The following is a 21,154-nucleotide window of genomic DNA, read 5'->3' on the forward strand; positions in this document are numbered from 1 at the left end:
CTGATTCAGCCTCCCGAGTTGCTGGGACTACAAGCACCTACCACCATGCCCAGCTAATTTTTGCATTTTTAGTAGAGACAGGGTTTCACCATGTTGACTGGGCTAATCTTGAACTCTTGACCTCTGATCTGCCGATCCGCCTTCCTTGGCCTCCCAAAGTGCTGGGATTACAGGCATAAGCCACAACACCTGGCCTGGAAATGGTTTTCTTTTTGATAACAAATTCATATGGGGTCTCACCATGTTGCCCAGGCTGCTCTCAAGCCCTTATGCTCAAGCAGTCCACCTGCCTTGTCTTCCCACAGTGCTTGGATTACAGCTGTGAGCCACTATGCCTGGACTGAAAATGGTTTTTAATACTCAGTGAAAAAGCTTGTAGCTAAAATGATGTGATATGGTGGATTATAGTTAAATCAACCGAACTAATGATATAAATTGTAATATGGGTTACTTACCTGGCAATCTCACTATAATCTCTATGGCACAGCTTTCAAATTGTGAGGGTTCATGTCACGCCACTATAAAGAAGAGTTTGGCATTACCGAGAGGATGCAATGACCAAAGATATAACTGCTCTTAGAAAAAGGTAAATATTAAACACATAGGGAATTATTTTTAATATTAATTGTGTGGCTTCTTTGAGAGTACCATGCCTGGTTTTATATTTTATTTGCAAAAATTGATTGAAGCAAAGTGAAGTCTTTTTGGGTCGTGGGCCAGCTTATGCCCATGTTCATTAAGAGGACAAGAAACAATGCTTAACCCACAGATCTTAATTGTTTTATTTAAATAAAACAACAAAATAATGCAGATTATGTGATTTTTTTTAAAAAAACTTAATTTTAAAGAAAATGGAAGCAAGTCACCTATATTTAAAACTTGTAGTCCGGGGCCGGCCATGGTGGCTCAGGCCTGTAATCTCAGCAGTTTGGAAGGCTGGGGCAAGTGGATCACCTGAGGTCAGGAGTTTGAGACCAGTCTGGCCAACATGGCAAAACTCCATCTCTACTAAAAACTCAAAAGTTAGGTGGGCATGGTGGTGCATACCTATAATACTAGCTACTTGGGAGGCTGAGGCAGAAGAATTGCTTGAACCCAGGAGGCAGAGATTGCAGTGAGCCAATTTTACACCACTTCACTCCAGCCTAGGCAACAGAGTGAGACTCAGTCTCTAAATAAATAAATAATAAATAAAACAAACTTGTAGACTGGGCGTGGTAGCTCACACCTGTAATCCCAGCACTTTGGGAGGCCGAGGTGGGGGGATCATTTGAGGTCAGGGGTTCAAGACCAACTTGACCAACATGGCAAAACTGTGTCTCTGCTAAAAATACAAAAGTTAGCTGGGCGTGCTGATGCACGTCTGTAATCCCAACTACTTGGGAGGCTGAGGCAGGAGAATCACTTGAACCTGGAAGGCGGAGGTTACAGTGAGCCAAGATTTCACCACTGCCCTCCAGCCTGGGCGACAGAGTGAGACTCCGTCTCAACAAAATAAATAAATAAAAACAAAAACGAAAAAAAAAATTTGTGAACAGATGTCAGTTGAGCTCCTCTTCACCTCAAAAGTCTATATATTTGTCTCATTCCTCTGGAAGGACAGGAATTGTAGCAGCCCTAGATCTTCCCTGTAGACAGGGGCAGTTTTCAAGGCTTAGCATCCTGTGGCCTCCTGAGTTCTGTGCTGGCTCTCTGAACCACGCTGGGTTGGCCTCGGTATGGAATGTTATACCCTCAAGTTCCCTAATAGAAATCCAGTCCCACAAGCCTGTGCAAGCTGTGAGGACTTTACTGATGATTGTCACAACACGAATGGCTTAAGTCTGTTGGCCACCCTGATTAATCCTGGAGAAAAGCTCCTCTTCTTACTCCCTCATGGCCACCTCTCCCATCACCCCTCCCATTTAAGAGCAAATAAACACATTCATGTTGTATAAGAGTATGTATTAGTTGTTGAGTCTTTTTTTTTTTTTTAAAAAAGAGACAGGATCTTGCTATATTGCCCAAGCTTGTCTCAAACTCCTGAGCTTAAGCAATCCTTCCACCTCAGCCTCCTGAGTGGCTAGGACTCCAGGTGTGCACCATTGCACCGTGCTGTAGTTGATTACTTTTTGTTGTTGGATAGATTCCTCTGTGTGTGGGGGGGGGAGGGGAGCACGCGCATGTTCTCGCGCCATCATTCACTGGAGGCATGTGGTGACATACAGAATGGGGAAAAACAACTGCATCAGTTTTTACCTCACTAAGCAGCCCCCTCCCCTCCTTGGTGCTGTCCACCCCTCCAGGTCTGGAGGTGGGTTGGGCTCTGGCACTCTTCCAGAAACGCCATGCCCCTTCTGAGCAGAGTGCAGGTGAATGAGGACGTCTGCACCTCACTATGTGAAATGTGAATGTTAAAAACATAGTAATACTGTGTTAGCCTGGACTATGGAAGAAATTTGAAACTAGGTTATAATGTTTGGGTCCTTCTCCTTCCATATGATCATAAATTAGAACAGAAATATAAGTGTTCCTATGTTTTCAAATCTAGATTTTTTTTCCAATGAGGATGAATTTGCCGAAAGGAAGAAACTGAGTTTATATCTGCAAAGAAGCGCTTAATGTCTCCAGATTTTCGATGCTTCTGAGTGACTGGCACTAGGTTGCATGCATGGCCTGTTTAAGAGCTTGTCAGCATCTGTGGCCTTCACCAAGAGGTCTGAAATTGATTCCAAATGGGATGTCATGGCCACTTCTCTTGGCGTACAGGATCTAAAAATGACACTGAGAACAGTGGATGGGCAGTGACACTCTGAAGTGTGGCTGGAGGATGTGCCACCCGGGAAGAGAAAGCATGGGGTGACCGAAGAAGAAGGAGGGGTGCTGGCGCTGCAAACCAGGGAAGGGTCAGGTCGAGGGACGAGCAGGAGAAAGGATGTCAGTCACTCTTGTGACTTTTTTTTTTTTTTTTTTTTCTTTGAGACAGAGTCTCTCTCTATCGCCAGGCTAGAGGGCAGTGGCACGATCCGGCTCACTGCAATTTCCGTTTTCCGGTTTCAAGCAATTCTCCTGCCTCAACCTCTCGAGTAGCTGGGACTACAGGCGTGCGCCACCATGCCTGGCTAATTTTTTGTACATTTTAGTGGAGACGGGGTTTCACCATGTTGGCCAGGATGGTCTCGATCTCTTGACCTCGTGATCCACCCGCCTTGGCCTCCCAAAGTGTTGGGATTACAGGCGTGAGCCACCGCGCCCGGCTCTTGTGACTTTTTTTAGAAGAACTTGGGCCATTAAAAAAGAAAGGAAATACACGCTTGTAATCCCAGCACTTTGGGAGGCTGAGGCGGGTGGATCACGAGGTCAGGAGATTGAGACCATCCTGGCCAATGTGGTGAAAGCCTGTCTCTACTAAAAATACAAAAAAAAAAAAAATTAGCTGGGCGTGGTGGTGCATGCCTGTAGTCCCAGCTACTTGGAAGTCTGAGGCAGAAGAGTTGCTTGAACCTGGGAGGCACAGATTGCAGTTGAGCCGAGATCATGCCACTGTACTACAGCCTAGGTGACAATGCAAGACTCCATCTCAAAAAAAAAAGGAAATGATCAAAATAAAGTTGTTCAGCAGCTCTGAATAGAAAGGGTTGGATCACAAGACCACAGAGGGAGGGTCGTTTCGAGGTGAGCACCACGCTGATGGCTCTGGCCAGCAGATGTTCTCACGATCGTGCTGTGGGAACACTCAGGGAGTTGATGAGGGAGTGATCGGGAGACGAGTGTTCTATGATTCTGCCTCCAAGAATGAGGAAACATGATGTCAGTTTCGGAATGGGATAGTATAGAATTTATTTGGCTGAAGCAGCCTGCAGCGGCAATGGCCCTTCCCAAAATAATTCTTTAGGAGGATGTGGGCCTCCACCAAGTCTGATTTCCCAGTTAGCTAAGGCTCATGGGATGCTCCACACTCACTCCCCTCCTCCCCACCATTAAGGCAGTGCCTTGAGTTTTGTGATGCATCTCCCACAGTGGAAGGCATGCATGAGCTGTATTTCATGAGGCTGAGCACAGCCTGCAGTGGGAGATGATGTCGTTTTTAGCCATGTGAATTTGCTCAAAAGGAAGGTACTGCTCTCCTAGTAAATCTAAGAATAACAACTTCACTACGGCAGCCAAGTTGGGACCAAGCCTCTCAGCAGAGCTGCTGTGGTTTTCTTTCATCACCTTTCTTTTAGACTGTAGAAATGCTCCGTCTGCTGGGATATGGGGGTTGATAAATTGTGGGGAAAACTTCTATTCATTACACTATATGATCAGGGCAAAAATACCAGGAAGTGAAAAGGATTTCAGATTTTAAAAGCTAGTTTGCCACTCTACATGATAAGGAAATTAATTCAAGAGGAAATGGAAAAATAAGCAGCCTACAATTGGGGTTTCTCCAGCAGATATATCCTTTGTACTGGGAAACAGTCTCCTGTAGAGTATTTTTAGTTTGAATACATTGCATTGGTTTTAGATCTGTTATTTTAAAAATATGTACAAAGTGGCCAGGCGTGGTGGCTCACGCCTGTTATCCCAGCACTTTGGGAGGCCGAGGCAGGCGGCTCACGAGGTCAGGAGTTTGAGATCAGCCTGACCAACATGGTGAAACCCCGTCTCTACTAAAAATACAAAAAATTAGCTGAATGTGGTGGTGAACGCCTGTACTCCCAGCTACTTGGGAGGCTGAGGCAGGAGAATCACTTGAACCCGGGAAGCAGAGGTTGCAGTGGGCTGAGATTGCACCTCTGCACTCCAGCCTGGGTGACAGAGCAAGACTCCATCTCAAAAATACATATATATATATATTTGTATTTTTGAGATGGAGTCTTGCTCTGTCATATATATATATATATGTACAAAGCTATATTGTAATCTGATTTTCATCAGGCCTCTTCCGTCTTTTAGATTCATTGGATACATTTTGTGTTTCAGAAATATGTTTGCCCAAGCATTCTGGCTTTTATAATTTAGATGAATTTTCCTAAAAGGCCAAATGAAACATTTCACATTTCTTTGCTTTCATGTTATTAATTTCTCCATATAGAGATCTGATTAAAAATGTGTAGTATAGCAGAAGGAAGTAAGATGAAAATTCTGGTTTTGGCATTTGATGTTCTTTAAGCTGCAAGAAGATCCTTTGGTTTTTTTACTTTATCTGGAGCGGGGAGACTGTGGAATGTTTGCACTGGAAGGGACCTCAGGGGCCAGAGTGCACCTCCTAACATGCAGAGATTGGCTTTACAGATGCACATGGTTTCCAATGGTCAGTTTTTGACTGTCAGTAGGACACAGTGGATTCAAATGGATAGTGTTTCTTCCACTGGACAGAACTACTTTTCCTTCATCCTAGTTTTGAAATCACTTCCTATTTCAAACTGTATAGCCTCTACTTCCTAGAAGGTTGGCAAAGTGTCAATAAATATAAAAAGCCCTCTTTCTCATATCACCTCGTCTAAAAAAAAACTTATTTTTTATTCATTGACACTTTATTTTTTTTTTTAACAAAACATTTGTCATAAGCAGTTCCTAGAAAATCGGTCTACTGGCCAGGCGCAGTGGCTCACATCTGTGATCCCAGCACTTTGGGAGACTGAGGTGGGCAGATCACATGAGGTCAGTAGTTTGAGACCAGCCTGACCAACATGGCAAAACCCCATCTCTACTAAAAATACAAAAAAAATCAGCTGGGTGTGGTGGCACGCGTTTGTAATCCCAGCTACTCAGGAGGCTGAGGCAGGAGAATTACTGGAACCCAGGAGGTGGAGGTTGAAGTGAGCTGAGATCGAACCACTGCATGCCAGCCTGGGTGACAGACGGACACTCTGTCTCAAAAAAAGAAAGAAAGAAAATCAGTCCACTGTCATGTGAATTTCTAAATCAGAACACTGAAGTCAACTTTGTAAAAGTGAATTGCCGTGTAAAAAGGAAGGAAATTCTGACACATGCTACATAACCTGGATGAGCCTTAAGGACATTACACTAAGTGAAAGAAGCCAGTTACAAAGAGACAAATACACTATGATTGCACTTAAATGAGGTACAAGAGTCGTCAAATTCATAGAGAACATACAGTGGTGGTTTCCAGGGACTGGGGGAAGAGGGGAATGGGGAGCTGGTGTTTAATAGGGACAGAGTTTCAGTTTGGGAAGGTGAAACAGTTCTGGAGATGGCCAGTGGTGATGATTTCATAACATGAATATGCTTAACACTGCAGAACTGTATGCTTAAAAGTGGTTAAGATGCTAAATTTCAGGCAGCTAGGTGTGGCGGCTCACACCTGTTATCTCAGCACTTTGGGAGGCAGAGGCCAGCAGATCACCTGAGGTCAGGAGTTCGAGACCAGCCTGGCCAACATGACGAAACTCTGTCTCTACTAAAAATACAAACGTTAGCCAGGCTTGGTGGCATGCACCCTAATGTTAGCTACTTGCGAGGCTGAGGCAGGAGAATCGCTTGAACGCAGGAGGTGAAGGTTGCAGTAAGCTGAGATCACGCCACTGCACTGCAGTCGGGGCAGCACAGTGAGACTCCATTTCAAGAAAAAAAAATGCTGCATTTCATGTTATGTGCATTTTATCAAAATTTAAAAAGAACGAATTACTGTGGCTGGAATGAACTGCTCTGTGGAAACTTAGCGCAGGAGAGGATTCCAGGTAACCGAGTCTGCCCTGTGTGAGAATCGGAGTCTCCTAGAAATGCTGATTTTCCTTCTTTGGGGCAGGCAGTTATTTCTCCTTGCCTGGCTAGGGTACTTCCTCCCATCCCTGGGGAAGCACCTCCTTTCTGGTTCCTTCCTCCCTCCTCTCAGCTCCGTTCCAGTTGATACTGTGTTTCCACACACATGAATGGAGCAAGAAGAGCTGGCTCGAGGCTTCTGGGGGCAGCCAGCGACTGGAAGGAGAGGAATTTACTAGAAGGTTGGCTCTTGGCAGAAATCCTATCAAGCAAGTGTCCCCAAGGGGGCAACCAGCTTTTGGTTCTGTGCAGTTTTAGTAGCCTGTGTCAAAATAAAATGCAGGTCAGTGCTGTAAACACAGGGCAAAGAGCCTTGCCTTGTGGAGCAGCTGGCGAGATGTTCCCCTGGGGTGTTTTCAGCGAAGCGTTCCTTTCATAGGTCTGAGGTCTGGAATGGATGTCGGGGGAGAGAAGACTGATTGATGTGGGTTAGGGATGGAGAATTGAACAGACGCGCGCCTGCTGCTGATTCCTCAACAGTCTCATGAGTCCCAAGCACAGCTCTGTCAGGTAGAATGTTCTGTGATGATGGAGATGTTCGCGCTGCCTCACACTGTGAGCGTGGCCACTGCCACTTGTGCTGTTAAGTCTGTGACACACGCCTAGTGTGACCGAGGAACTAAATGTTCAATCTTAATTGGTTTAAATGTTAACAGCCACCTGCAGCCAACGGCTGCCTTATTGGACAGCACCGTTCTAGGTCACCTCTGGTGTGATTCTCATCCAGATCATTATAGCCTAAGGATCCTGAAGCTTGACTTGGTTCTGGGAAGACTTGGGAACTTACATCTGCTTTGGTTAGACCTGAGGACAACTCTGGGGTTTACAGTATGGACACTGGACTCCCTAAAACCTAGTAGCACAGGACAACTGGTCATTAATTGTTTGATTAATCAATTATTGATTTGATGATTTTTTTTTTTGAGACATAGTTTCACTCTGCTACCCAGGCTGGGGTGCACAGGTGCCATCTCAGCTCACAGCAACCTTTACTTCCCAGGTTCAAGCGATTCTCGTGCCTCAGCCTCCTGAGTAGCGGGGGCCACAGGTGCAAACACCACGCATGGCTACTTTTTTTTTTTTTTTGTAGTAGAGATGAGATTTTACCATGTTGGTCAGGCTGGCCTCAAACTCCTGACCTCAAGTGATCTGCTGGCCTTGGCTTCACAAAGTGCTGGGATTACAGGCATGAGCCAGTGCCTGGTCTAAAAAATGGGGATGTTCTTAAACACAGATGATGGAATGTTATACAGCACTAAAAAGATATGAGTCATGAAGCCATGGAAAGGCAAAGAACTTTAAATACATGTTAGTACGTGAAAGAAGCCAACCAGAAAAGGCTACATATAGCCAGGTACAGTGGCTCACACCTGTAATCCCAAACACTTCAGGAGGCTGAGGCAGGAGGATCACTGGAGCTCAGGAGTTCAAGACCAGCCTGGGCAACATAGTGAGACTCTGTCTCCACAAAACATTAAAAACAAAAATTAGCCAGGCATGATGGTGCGTGCCTCTTGTTCCAGCTCTTCAGAAGGCTGAGGTTGGAGGATTGTTTGAGCATGGGAGGTCAAGACTGCAGTGAGCTGTGATCGTGCCACTGCTCTCCAGCCTGGGCAGGAGAGCAAGACCCTGTACGACAGAGAAGAAAGGCTACATACTATATGATTTCAACTATATGACATTCTGGAAATAGCAAAGCTATGGAGATAGTAAAAAGCTGAGGGATGAATCGGTGGAGCACGGAGGATTTTTAGGCAGTGAAAATGCCCTGTATGATAACTCTAATGGTGGATCCATGTCACTCTATATTTGTCCAGATCTACAGAATGGACAGCACCGTGAGTGAATCCTGAGGTGAGCTATGGACTCAGGGTGTTGATGGTGTGTCACTGGAGGTTGGCTTTGTCACCTGTAACAAATGCACCACTCTGAGGGGGACGTTGATGAGGGAGGCTGTGCATGATGGGAAGAAGTATATGGGAAATCTCTGTACCTTCCTCTCAATTTTGCTGTAATCCTAAAACTGCTCTAAAAAGTTTGGCTGGGTGCAGTGGCTCATGCCTGTGATCCCAGCACTTTGGGAGGCTGAGGCAGGCGATCCCCTGAAGTCAGGAGTTTGAGACCAGTCTGGTCAACATGGTGAAACCCTGTCTGTACTAAATATACCAAAAAAAAAAAAAAAAAAAAAAAAAAAAAAAAAAAAAAAAAAAAAAATTAGGCATGATGGTAGGTACCTGTAACCCAGCTACTCAGTAGGCTGAGACAGGAGAATCACTTGAATCTGGTAGGCAAAGGTTGCAGTGAGCCAAGATCACACCACTGCACTCCAGCCTGGGTGACAGAGGGACACTCCGTCTCAAAAAAAAAAAAAAACATATATATATATGGTAGGGTCTCTGTCACCCAGGCTGGAGTGCAGTGGGTGTGATCATGGCTCACAGAAGCCTCAACTTCAAGAGCTCACATGATCCTCCTGCCTCCTCAGCCTCCCGAGTAGCTGAGATAAGAGGCATGTGTCACCATGCATGGCTAACCTTTAAATATATTTAGTAGAGATGAGGTTTTGCTGTGTTGCACAGACTGGTCTCGAACTCCTGAGCTCAGTGATTCTCACTCCTCGGCCTCCCAAAGTGCTAGGTTTACAGGCATGAGCCACTGTGCCCAGCCTAGTATATTAATTTTTTAAAATGGGATGTTATGATGAACAAAGCCAATGGGAATTCTACGCTCATGGGACTTACAGTCTGGCAAGGAAGACAAACACGGAGTAAGCAAACACAAGTGTGAACTGAGGCGTGGTATGAAGGAGGTCTCAACTGGAGTCAGTAGGAGGAGTTGTGGGGGTGACGTCAAGTGGAGGTACTGTCATTTTGCCACGTTTTAACAGGGACACTTCCAGTCATATGGTCCCTGGACGCTGACACAACTTTTCCAGGCCTTTTCCTGATACCTTCCTTCTCATTAGCATCTCCTGGGCCAGTCCAGTGTCTTGACACAGTGGCTGAACCCATGAAAATGGGAAGCCCTTATTTCACCTCCAAAAAGGGTTTTAGAGGAAGCGGAGGGGGAAACGGACAGGGAGGAGGAGGGGGAGGAAGAGGGGGAATGGGAATGGAGGGGAGTTTACAGGGGTGAGGTGGCAGGGCGACAGGCCTGGGTTAGAGCCCCAAGGACCATCCCCGCCCATACCCAAGGCAGCTGTGGATGGGCTCTCCAAAGTGTTGTGAACTGTCACAGTCACAGCCAAGGCTGGGAGGGGAGCCAGGCCTGCAGCTGGAGTCCCCCCTTCAACGCAGCCCAGCCCTGCCTTAAACTTTTCCTCTGGCTCAGGTTTTTCAGCTTGACTACCCCCATGCTGCAGTTAGTTAACCAGTTCTGTATTAAGTGAGCTTCTCCCATGTGCTTGCAGCCCAGGGGCCCCTGGGGATGCTTGGGCCACCTGCCTCTGCTTCATGTCCCCTGCCTGGTCCTCCGGCTCCCAGGCCTAGTAGGAGGGTGGCTGATTTCCTGGAGGGAGAAAATGGAGCCTGGTTCTAGGGCTTCTCCTCTCTGGCTGCACTTGACAATGACTTGGGGACTTTTAGAAGGGTACGAGCACCCTCCACCATTTAAGGTACAATTTTGTGGGCAAAGTCCTTGGCATTTTCTAAAGCTCACTGGCTATTTGTCTGTAGTGCCTTGGATATAAAGAGGTGACCCAGAATCCTCCTTAGTTCCTCCCCATCCTCTAGGGAACCTTCTAGCTGGCTACTGCCTTAGTGGGAACCTCCTTTCTGCTGGGAAAATCCCCTAGGATTGGGGATCAGACAACCCTTTCATCTCCCCCTCCCCAGCTCCCAACTGAGCCTGAGGGCTGACCAGCAGGGCCTAAGGCCACCTCTGACATCCAACCTTGTCATCGTCATGTGACATCCCTAGGGAGCTTTCCTACCGTAGGAGGTGGCTGCCTTCCAGCTGTTGTTGCCAGCCAGGAAGTCCTCTTCCCCCCCCAGACTTGAAAACTTGCCAGGAGCAGCTCAACCTGAACTCCCTTGGCCAGAAACCCACAGCAGGCAGATTAGGCACCGTGTGGGAGTGGGTGTGGGGGGCGGGGGCTCCAGGCTCCAGGGAACTTTCCTACGTTAGGAGCTGGGGAGCTGGCCCCCAAATAAAATTGCCTTGAAAGAAAAGAACAAAGTGTGTTGGCACAGCAAGGCCTTTCTTCTGCTCTGGGGCATGACAGAGGTCACAGCTCCCTGCTGGGCTGGGGTGGAGGCTGTTCCTCCTGAATGGGCACAAGTGTGCACTCTGCCCGCCCTGGCTCAGCCTCCTCTGAGAGAGCTTCTTGCAGGCCTGGGCTGTCCTCTCCTGGCGGATGAACAAAACCCGAGAGCAAACACATTTCACGTTCAGTCAGAGTGCTCAGAGGAACCACGTTTTTCTGAGTACACATTCTTCCAGCATTAGGCTCTACTTGAGAACACAAAACAATCCAGTGCCATGATGCTTTCTTCCCTTCTTACATTTTTGAGGACCACACAGAGGACTCCTGCTAGGTGGCGGCGGGGACCGAGGGCCGGTGTGTACCTGGCTATGGGTGGGATGCTCAGGAGTGGGTTGGCTGAAGTAGGGGTTGGCTGCCTTCTTACCCAGCCCTTAGGGCCTGCTGGAACATCTCCACGTTGGGCGGCTTCCTCAAATATCAGGCATTGCCCAGGAGAATGGCTGCTTGTGTAGGGGGCAGGAGGACGCTTGGGCCTAACCATCCTGCCCCTTCCTGGTTGTTTGAACTTGGACAAGTCGCTTAACCCCATGAGCCTCTGTTTTCTCACTTGTGAAAAGGGGAAAATGTAAATAGGGGGGCCTTGGTGGAGGAGGGTGGGAATGAGAGAAGGAAGAGCCTGGAAGGAAGGGCTTTCCCCCTCCTCATCCTGCCCCGCAAGTGGCCCTTGTTTTTCCATTTTTCTATCGGTCTTCCTCTTCAGTTTCCCTTGGAAAAGCCTCTCTGGAGCTTTCTAACATCTGCGCGCCTGGCTGCCACCCCAGACCCCTTAAATCGGAACCTCTGAGGGTGAGACCCAGGCGTGAGTAGTTTTTCAGTTTCCTGAGTGATTCTGATGGCTCAGGCTGAGAACCACTGCCCTAAAGACCAAAGCAAACAGGCCAGGCGCGGTGGCTTATGCCTGTAATCCCAGCACTTTGAGGCTGAGGTTGGGGGGTCACTTGAGGCCACGGGCTCCAGACCAGCCTGGGCAACATAGTGAGACCCCCATCTCTTAAAAAAAATTTTAAAAATTGGCTGGGCACAGTGGCTCACATCTGTAATCCTGGCACTTTGCGGGGCCAAGGCGGGTGGATCACCTGAGGTCAGGAGTTTGAGACCAGCCCAGCCAACATGGTGAAACCCTATCTCTACTAAAAATACAAAAAATAGTGAGGCATGGTGGCGGGTGCCTATAATCCCAGCTACTTGGGAGGCTGAGGCAGAAGAATCGCTTGAACCCAGGAGGCAGAGGTTGCAATGAGCTAAGATCTAGCCATTGCACTCCAGCCTGGGCAACAAGAGTGAAACTCCATCTAAAAAAAAAAAAAAAAGTCATGGTGGCTGTAATCTCAGCATTTTGGGAGACTGAGATGGGAGGATCACTTGAGCCCAGGAGTTTGAGGTTGCAGTGAACCATGATCATACCACTATACTCCAGCCTGGGTGACCAAGTGATACCTGTCTCAACAAAACAAAAAACACAACAAAAACCAAAGGAAACAAGGACAATGGAAGGTACTAGGGAGTCTGACGGGCTTGGCGGGTACTGGCTGTCAGCAGGGCCCTCTTGGCTTCTGCAGGGCACCTGGCCAGCCCCAGCGGGGTGGATCCGGTACCCAGGTGTAATTGTCAGGGTTTGACCCTCGGGGAGGATGTCAAAGTTCTGTCACGTGTCAAAGGTCCAGCACATGATTTGTGCTTTCTGTAGGGAGGTAACTTTGAAGTTCACCTGCTGCAGGGCTGGTGCCCGGGAGGGTGTTGCTTTGCTGGGTAACCCCCTGCAGCCATTGTCCCACCTTCCCCAAGGGCATTCTCAGCAACCCTGAAAAAGTGATACTCAGCCTGTTGCTTTCCGGGAATTGGCCCAAGAAGGCCAGCTGCTGGTGTTGGTGTAAGAAACGAAGAGAAGGTGAAGAGGTTCAAAAGAGAGATGATTTCCAAGCCAGGAAATCGCAATTGGGCTGAAGTAGGGAGGCCCCACCTTGTGTGGCTGTGGCTTCTGCCTGTGCTGTGAGCAGGGGCCGCTGCGGGGGCTGAACTCCTGGCTCCATCCCTGGTGAGCCCAGGCTGCTGGGCTGTCAGAGTCTGTTTTGGGCCAGGCCCAGCCCTGCGTCTGGAGGACTTTCCAGCACACTGCAAAACGCACTCTGTGACATTCTGGGCATAAGGGAATGTGCACTGTCAACAGGACTTTTTGAGTGCTTCCAATTCTGCTTCCTGATTTCCGTCATTGATAGTATGAACCAGGGAATCTTTGTAAAAAGTCAACACACATAGTGTGAGCTGCCATCTCCAATAGCTGGTGGCCACCTTCGCTAGCATCGGGGAAGGGAGGTGCAGAGGTGAACACAGACGTGATGCAGGGACAGGGCGCCAGGGATGTTTCTTTCTTTTTCTTATTTTTGAGACAATCTCGCTCTGTTGCCCAGGCTGGAGTGCAGTGGCGTGATCTCGGCTCACTGCAGCCTCCGCCTTCTGGATTCGAACAATTCTGTTTTTTTTTTTTTTTTTTAAGACAGGGTTTCACCATGTTGGTCAGGCTGGTCTTGAACTCCCGACCTCATGTGATCCGCCTGCCTTGGCCTCTAAAGTGCTTGGATTACAGGCATGAGCCACCATGTCCAGCTTTTTTTTTTTTTTTTTTTTTTTGGGTTTCAAATAATTCTTGTGCCTCAGTCATAGCTGGGACTACAGGCATGTGCCACCACGCCTGGCTAATTTTTATATTTTTTGTAGACACCAGGTTTTACCATGTTGGCCAGGCTGGTCTTGAACTTTGCTAGCCTCAAGTGATCTGCCCTCCTTGGCCTCCCAAAGTGCTGAGATTACAGGGATGAGCCACCGTGCCCGGCCAGGAATGTTTCTTTAAAACACAAAACCAAACAATCTCTAGTGACAACTGAAACAAGGCCTCACAAACTGTGACTTGTAGAACAGAAATTTGGTGAAACAAAAGCTCTGTTTGGGGGCTGAAAATTGTCCTTCTCAAATGGGAGTTTCGGTGGAGAATTTCTAAGCTGTGTGTTCCCCTTGCTGGGAAACGGGTGCTCAGGGCAGGTGGAGGATGGGGGAGCCCCTGCCTTCCTGAGGCTGATCTGAGTTAGGCTGAACACCCCGAGCCAGATCTGGACCGAGGAGACCAACGCCACCTCCTGGCCAGCCTGGAAGAGCAGGCAGGGTCCTGCGAGCCCTGAATCCTCTTTATTAGGGTCCAGCGCCGGAAGGTGCTAGTAACAGCAGCCAGTAAAGAGAGATGCCATCCCTTCTGTCCACAGGTATCGAGTGAACTTCAGACCTAGATATGTCACTAAGTACAAGACAGTGACGCAGCTGGAATGGAGGTGCTGTCCTGGCTTTAGAGGGGGAGACTGCCAAGAAGGTCCCAAAGACCCTGTGAAGACCCTCAGCCCCACGCCCACTCGGCCTCGAAACAACTTGAAGAAAGCCACAGGTAACTTATTTGTGCTGTGCTGTTATGTATGGCCGACCACCTTTAACATTGCCAGTGCTCCTTCAAACAACAGGATTTATGCTTTACAATGGTGAACTTTGCATGGTCTTTGAATAACACACGTAAGATGCCTGCAGTAGCTACATGTGACAGACAAATGTATTCGAAGGAGCGGTAGCAATGGAAAGACAAACTTTCTTGGAAGTAAATTGCTTTGCTAGAGCCAGCTTGTTGTGAAAGCCAATGCCTTAAAAATCAGGGTAGGAAATGCCAGTGGGTTCAGACTTGTGTCACCTGGAGGCACAGCTGTAAGGAGATTCAGATTTAATGATGTACTGCTTGCTTTTACTTGGACCCATAAATCTATTTAAGGGGGTTAAATTCCCCCTACCCTGGAGACAGAGTCTCATTCTGTTGCCCAGGCCGGAGTGCAATGGCTGGCGTGATCTCAGCTCACTGCAACCTCCGCCTCTCAGGTGCAAGCAATTCTCCTGCCTCAGCCTCCTGAGTAGCTGGGATTACAGGCACATGCCACCACGCCCAGCTAATTTTTGTATTTAGTAGAGGCAGGATTTTACCACGTTTGTCAGACTGATCTCAAACTCCTGACCTCGTGATCCACCCACCTTGGCCTCCCAAAGTGCTGGGATTACAAGTGTGAGCCACTGCACCGGCCTGTTTTTTATTTTTAATTAATTTATTTTTTTGAGATGGAGTCTTGCTCTGTTGCCCAGGCTGGAGTGTAGTGGTGTGATCTCAGCTCACTGCAACCTCTGCCTACATGGTTCATGTGATTCTCCTGCCTCAGCCTCCTGAGTAGCTGAGATTACAGGCACCTGCCACTACACCCTGCTAATTTTTGTACTTTTAGTAGAGATGGGGTTTTGCCATGTTGGCCAGGCTGGTCTTGAACTTCCGACCTCAGGTGATCCTTCTACCTCAGCCTCCCAAAGTGCTGGGATTACAGATGTGAGCCACCGTACCTGGCCTAAAATTGTATTTAAAAAAAATAGATAAATAGAATCATTCCTGTTCTGTTTGAGATATTTGCAAAGCTAGCCCCTAAATTAAAATTTCACCTGTAGTTCACTTTTGCTTTTAAGTGTAAAAGAAGGACTTCAATGGATAAAAACTTCTTGGCACTTCGTTCTACATCACTTAATTTTCTCTTCCTTTCTCTTTCTTCCTTCCTTCCTTTCTTTCTTTCTTTCTCTTTCTTTCTTTCTCTCTCTCTTTCTCTCTTTCTTTCTGTGATGGAGTCTTGCTTTGTCACCCAGGCTGGAGTGCAGTGGTGCAATCTAGGCTCACTGTACCTCTGTCTCCTGAGTTCAAGCGATTCTCCTGCCTCAGCCTCCCAAGTAGCTGGTATTACAGGGGCGTGCCACCACACCTGGCTAATTTTTGTACTTTTAGTAGAGGTGGGGTTTCACCATGCTGGCCAGGCTGGTCTTGAACTCCTGATCTCAGGTGATCTGCCCACCCTAGCCTCCCAAAGTGCTGGGATTACAGGCGTGAGCCACCACACTCAGCCATCACTTCATCTTTGTAAGTTCAGTCACAATAAATTCAGCCTAGGTTTTCTTATGACATTATATGCTTAAATGATATTTTGCCATGAGGTGATCTCAATTTTGAAAATGGTAGTGCTTCCCAACATTGTCTGTAAAAATAGATTTTAAAATGATTTTTTTAACTACAAAAGTAATGCATGTCAATTAAAGAATGTTTATAAAATATAGGAAAAATATTTAAGGATACATAATCTCATGACTAAATGTAAACTGCTATTGACATTTTGTTATGAAACCTTATTCTCTTTCCTATGTCTGCACATTCATTTTGTTAAAGAAAAATTCATTCATCTCATAAATGGTTATTGAACTTCTATATCTGTCAGGCTCTTTTCTGGGTACTTGGAATAAGTGAGAAAAAAGGCAGACAGGGTCCCTGACTTCATGGAAGGCAAACATTAGACAGTAATTACAATAATTCATGACACATACTGTCATGATAGGGGGAATATGACATGGGAGCTGGTGGATTGTAATACTTTATTTTTGTTTTGTTTCATTTTAGTTTTTGTTTGACAGAAATTTAAGCATATTGTAGTTTAATAAGTTGAATAGCTTTATAAGGACTAATACGAAAAAAAATGACCCCTGCCCCCAACCTTCTTCTTTTCCTGGAGGTAGTACTTTAAACTCTTCAGATGAATCTTCTGGAATTTACCTCCATATCTATTGGTTTCTCATTGTGGGAGGTGAGAATTTAACTACTTTCATCTACTCGTTTCATCTACTCCTCAACACATGGCTCCTATCTCCCCATCCCTTTCATACAGTTAAACTATATTCTTTATTTATTCAGTATTCATTAGTAACTATGTAGATAATGTTTACAGCTGAGCCATGTGGTGTACTATGAATAGGTTTTCTTTCCTACACAACTTTTTGATTCCTTACAGTTAATCATTGTCTTATGTTTTTCCTTTGCTTGGTTTTCTGTGTTTTTATCGCTATTTAAACCCAACTCTTCTCTGGTTCTGTACATGTCCCCTCCATATGTTCAGACACAGCAGTTTCATCTTCTTGAAGTCTCCCTTGAGCCTTCTCACTTGCCCTACCTGGACTGGACATCCTCCTTTCCTGTCATCACCCAAGGATCTTAACTTGCCCCTCTCCTATTGAATTCCCTGTTTCCTGTGTCCCCTGCTCCCTCTTTCTTGGTTTATTCCATTACTTTGCTTGAGCATGTCTTTTAGTAGCTTCATGAGACAATTACATGGGAGGCAGAGTTTTTACTACTTTATAGTCTGAAAACTAGTTTTATTCTAGTGTCAGAAATCTAGGTCAGAAATCACTTTCCTTGAGAGTTTTGAAAATAGTGCTCAGTTTTCTTCTAGCTTCCAATATTGCTGCTAAAAAAGACCAAAATTTTCTGACTCCCAGTTTTTTAAGTGTGACTTACTGAGTAGGTTTTTTTTTCTCCTCTCTCTCTCTCTTTTTTTTTTTGTTCTTTTAATGGGATTTTAGGAGGAAGTAAATATTTGCATTCTTCGGCTTAGTGAATCCTACTATATATGGTCAGATGGTGCTATTGTTGGGAGACACTGATGGAGTAGTTGCTTTATCTCTGTTGCTTTTTGTCTCTCAAACTGCAAACAGGGCTAAACAATATCTATGAGACTCTGTGAACACAGAAACGTTAATAAAAGTAAAAGACAAAGCATTCAGGCATTGCTTTGAGGATAACATCAGATGATATGATATCATATGATATCACCATCCAACAGCTAATGGGTGGATCTTGCTAAAGTGGCTTCTTGTGGTTTTACTGTATGCAGTCAACTCTTAGGGTGTGGCTGCAGTTCACTAATATGGGCTTGAAGCGTTCATATGATAAAGCAGATAATGAATGTTTCCTCTCAGGGTGAGAGAGCCCATTGGTTATCTATTAGGTGCCATGTACATATTATTTCAACAGCTCTAGGAGGAACTGTACCCCTTCTTTATAGATGAGAGGATTATAGTTCACAGAAGTTAGTTAACTTGCTCGAGGGCAAACGGTAAATAGAAGTTGAGGTCTATTTGACTCCAAAGCCCATACTCTTTTCTAATGTACCACAGTAATTACCTACAATTGTGTAGTGACCTGTAAGTGAAGGTGTATGTGTATTTTGTAGTTACCCTGTTTAGTGTCTTGGCAGAAACTGGCTAAAGGCAGAAAATGTTAATTCATGTCCAACTTTATCTTTGTAACAGATAATGAACCCAGTCAAGTCTCAGAGCCCAAGAAGACTTTGTTGCCAAATAGTACAGCACAACCAAGCCAGGGGACAGACCCAAAAGCGGGGCCCCAGGAACTTCAGGAAAAGAAGATACAGGTGCTTGAGGAGAAGGTTCTCCGACTCACAAGGACGGTTCTTGACCTCCAGTCTTCCCTTGCTGGAGTGAGTGAAAATCTCAAACATGCCACTCAGGACGATGCCAGTAAAACACGGGCCCCAGGGCTCAGCAGCCAGCACCCCCAGCCTGACGTCACTGTTAGTGGAGACACAGAAACAGCCCAGCATCCTGGCGTCCTCAACACTAAGGAACCTGGCATGACGGACATCAAGTCTGAATTGGCTGAAGTCAAAGATACTCTGAAGAACAAAAGTAACAAGTTGGAAGAGCTGGATGGGAAAGTGAAGGGCTATGAAGGGCAGCTCAGACAGCTCCAGGAAGCAGCCCAGGGCCCGACAGTGACCATGACAGCCAACGAACTCTACCAAGCCTATGTGGACAGTAAGATCGATGCCCTGAGGGAGGAGCTCATGGAGGGCATGGACAGAAAGCTGGCTGACCTGAAGAACTCGTGTGAGTACAAGCTCATCGGCCTCCAACAGCAGTGTGATGACTATGGGAGCAGCTACCTGGGAGTGATAGAGCTGATAGGGGAGAAGGAAACAAGCCTGAGAAAAGAAATAAACGACCTCCGAGCCCGGCTCCAGGAGCCTTCAGCCCAGGCAAATTGCTCTAATGGCGAAAAGAATGGCGATATTGGTCAACAGATCAAGACATTGGACCAGAAAATTGAGAGAGTTGCTGAAGCCACAAGAATGCTGAATGGAAGACTGGACAATGAGTTTGACCACCTTGTAGTTCCAGAGCCAGATGTGGATTTTGATGCAAAATGGAATGAACTGGATGCCAGGATCAATGTGACGGAGAAGAATGCTGAAGAACATTGCTTTTACATTGAGGAAACCCTTCGGGGGACCATTAATGGAGAGGTGAGTGACTTGAAGCAACTTGTGGATCAGAAAATACAGTCTCTGGAAGACCGTCTGGGGAGCGTTCTCCTACAGATGGCCAACAAAACTGACGCAGAGCTCGGTCCCCCGGGGGCGGCAGCCCAGCCGGGAGTGTCAGGGTCAGGAGATGAACAGGTCATGATGGAATTATACCACCTGAAGTACAAAGTTGAAGTTGTTGAAGACATTTGCCTGCAGAACTTGCAGAGAAAGCCTCATGGGATGGAAGGTGCTTTGCCAAACAGGGAAGACCACGCAGGGCGCGACATCCTGCGCCTTTTGAAATCTCTAAACGACACGATGCACAGGAAGTTTCAAGAAACCGAACGGACCATCCAGAAACTTCAACAGGATTTTAGTTTTCTTTCTTCTCAACTAAACCACACAGAAAATAATGTGACTCAACTTCAGAAGGAAATGAGCAAGTGTAGAGCAGGTGAAAATGCTGGCCCGGGTGGGTTCACTAAGACGGGTGAGCAAGAAAGGACAATGGAGACCCTGCCGTCCCCCCAGCACCCCACGGCTCATTGCTGCGGTCAGCTGGAGGAGAGGTGGCAGAGGCTGCTGAGCCAGGTCCTCTCAGAGCTGGACACCTGTAAGGAAGGCACGCGGGGGGTCCAGACGGAGGTCTCCATGGTGGAGGGCAGGGTGTCTCATATTGAGAAAACTTGTAGCAGGCTGGATTCCATCTCGGGAAGTCTTCAGAGGATCAAGGAGGGGCTCAACAAGCACGTCAGCAGCCTGTGGAACTGCGTCAGGCAGATGAATGGGACGCTCAGGTCACATTCCAGAGACATTTCTGGCCTGAAGAATTCAGTCCAGCAGTTCTATAGCCACGTCTTCCAGATTTCATCTGATTTGCAAGATCTGGTCAAATTTCAACCATCAGCAAGTAAGTTGAATCTTACAATTCTATTTCTTGCATTTCTTTGCAGCACACGGCAGCATTTTTTTTTTTTTTTTTTAGATGGAGTCTCACTCTGTCACCCAGGTTGGAGTACAGTGGCATGATCTTGGCTCACTGCAACCTCTAGCCTCCGGGGTTCAGGCACTTCTCCTGCCTCATCCTCCTGAGTAGCTGGGATTACAGGTGTGGCACCACGCCCAGCTAATATTTGTATGTTTAGTAGAGATGGAGTTTCACCACGTTGGCCAGGATGGTCTCGATCTCTTGACCTTGTGATCCGCCCACCTCGGCCTCCCAAAGTGCTAGGATTACAGGCATGAGCCACGGTGCCTATCTGACAGCATTTTTTAAAAAGTTTTTTGTTCATTTTTTATTTTGTTGAAACTTCAGGTAAAAACGTGACCGTTTTTGGACAGTTCATGGAATGAACTAAATGCCGTCAGTCCTACCCAAAATGTGGTTCGTAGATTGGTGCCTGTTTGTGAATTATTTGGTGCTGGGTAGCAATGAGATAAATACATACTCTCAATGTTAGTATTTAAGAACTTCTAAAATAATTTGACAGGCCAGTCGCAGAGGCTCACACCTGTAATCCCAGCACTTTGGGAGGTCAAGGTGGGTGGATCACCTGAGGTAAGGCATTCAAGACCAACCTGGCCAACATGGTGTAAACCCATCTCTACTAAAAATACAAAAATTATCTGCGTGTGGTGGCACATGCCTGTAGTCCCAGCTACTCGGGAGGTTGAGGTGGGAGAATTGCTTGAACCCGGGAGGCGGAGGTTACAGTGAGCCAAGATAGCACCACTGCACTCCAGCCTGGGCAGCAGAGTGAGATTCCATCTCAAATAAATAAATAAACAAATAAATAAAAATAAATAAAATAATTTGACAACATTGCAGTATTAAAGCACATGATCTATGTATTTTACAAAAATAGCCCACAACACATTGAAAGTTAAGAAGGAAAACCGGTTCTTCTCACAGACGGAGGGCAGAATATTATCTATA

General features: G+C 46.6%; 1 protein-coding gene across 2 annotated transcripts in view; it reads left to right on the plus strand.

The window, feature by feature from the left end:
- The window catches only part of EMILIN2 (elastin microfibril interfacer 2), a 63,290-nt gene that overhangs the window by 20,633 nt on the left and 21,503 nt on the right, over positions 1–21,154 (plus strand). For both annotated transcript variants that reach the window (XM_064379367.1, XM_012446849.3), the window contains exons 3-4: positions 14,266–14,441; positions 18,203–20,128. In XM_064379367.1, coding sequence (XP_064235437.1) covers positions 14,266–14,441; positions 18,203–20,128 — 2,102 coding nt within the window. The remainder of the gene's footprint in view (positions 1–14,265; positions 14,442–18,202; positions 20,129–21,154) is intronic.

Source organism: Aotus nancymaae, unplaced genomic scaffold (genome assembly GCF_030222135.1).
Source record: "Aotus nancymaae isolate 86718 unplaced genomic scaffold, 86718_ANA_hifiasm-v0.15.2.pri h1tg000020l, whole genome shotgun sequence".
Taxonomy (NCBI): domain Eukaryota; kingdom Metazoa; phylum Chordata; class Mammalia; order Primates; family Aotidae; genus Aotus; species Aotus nancymaae.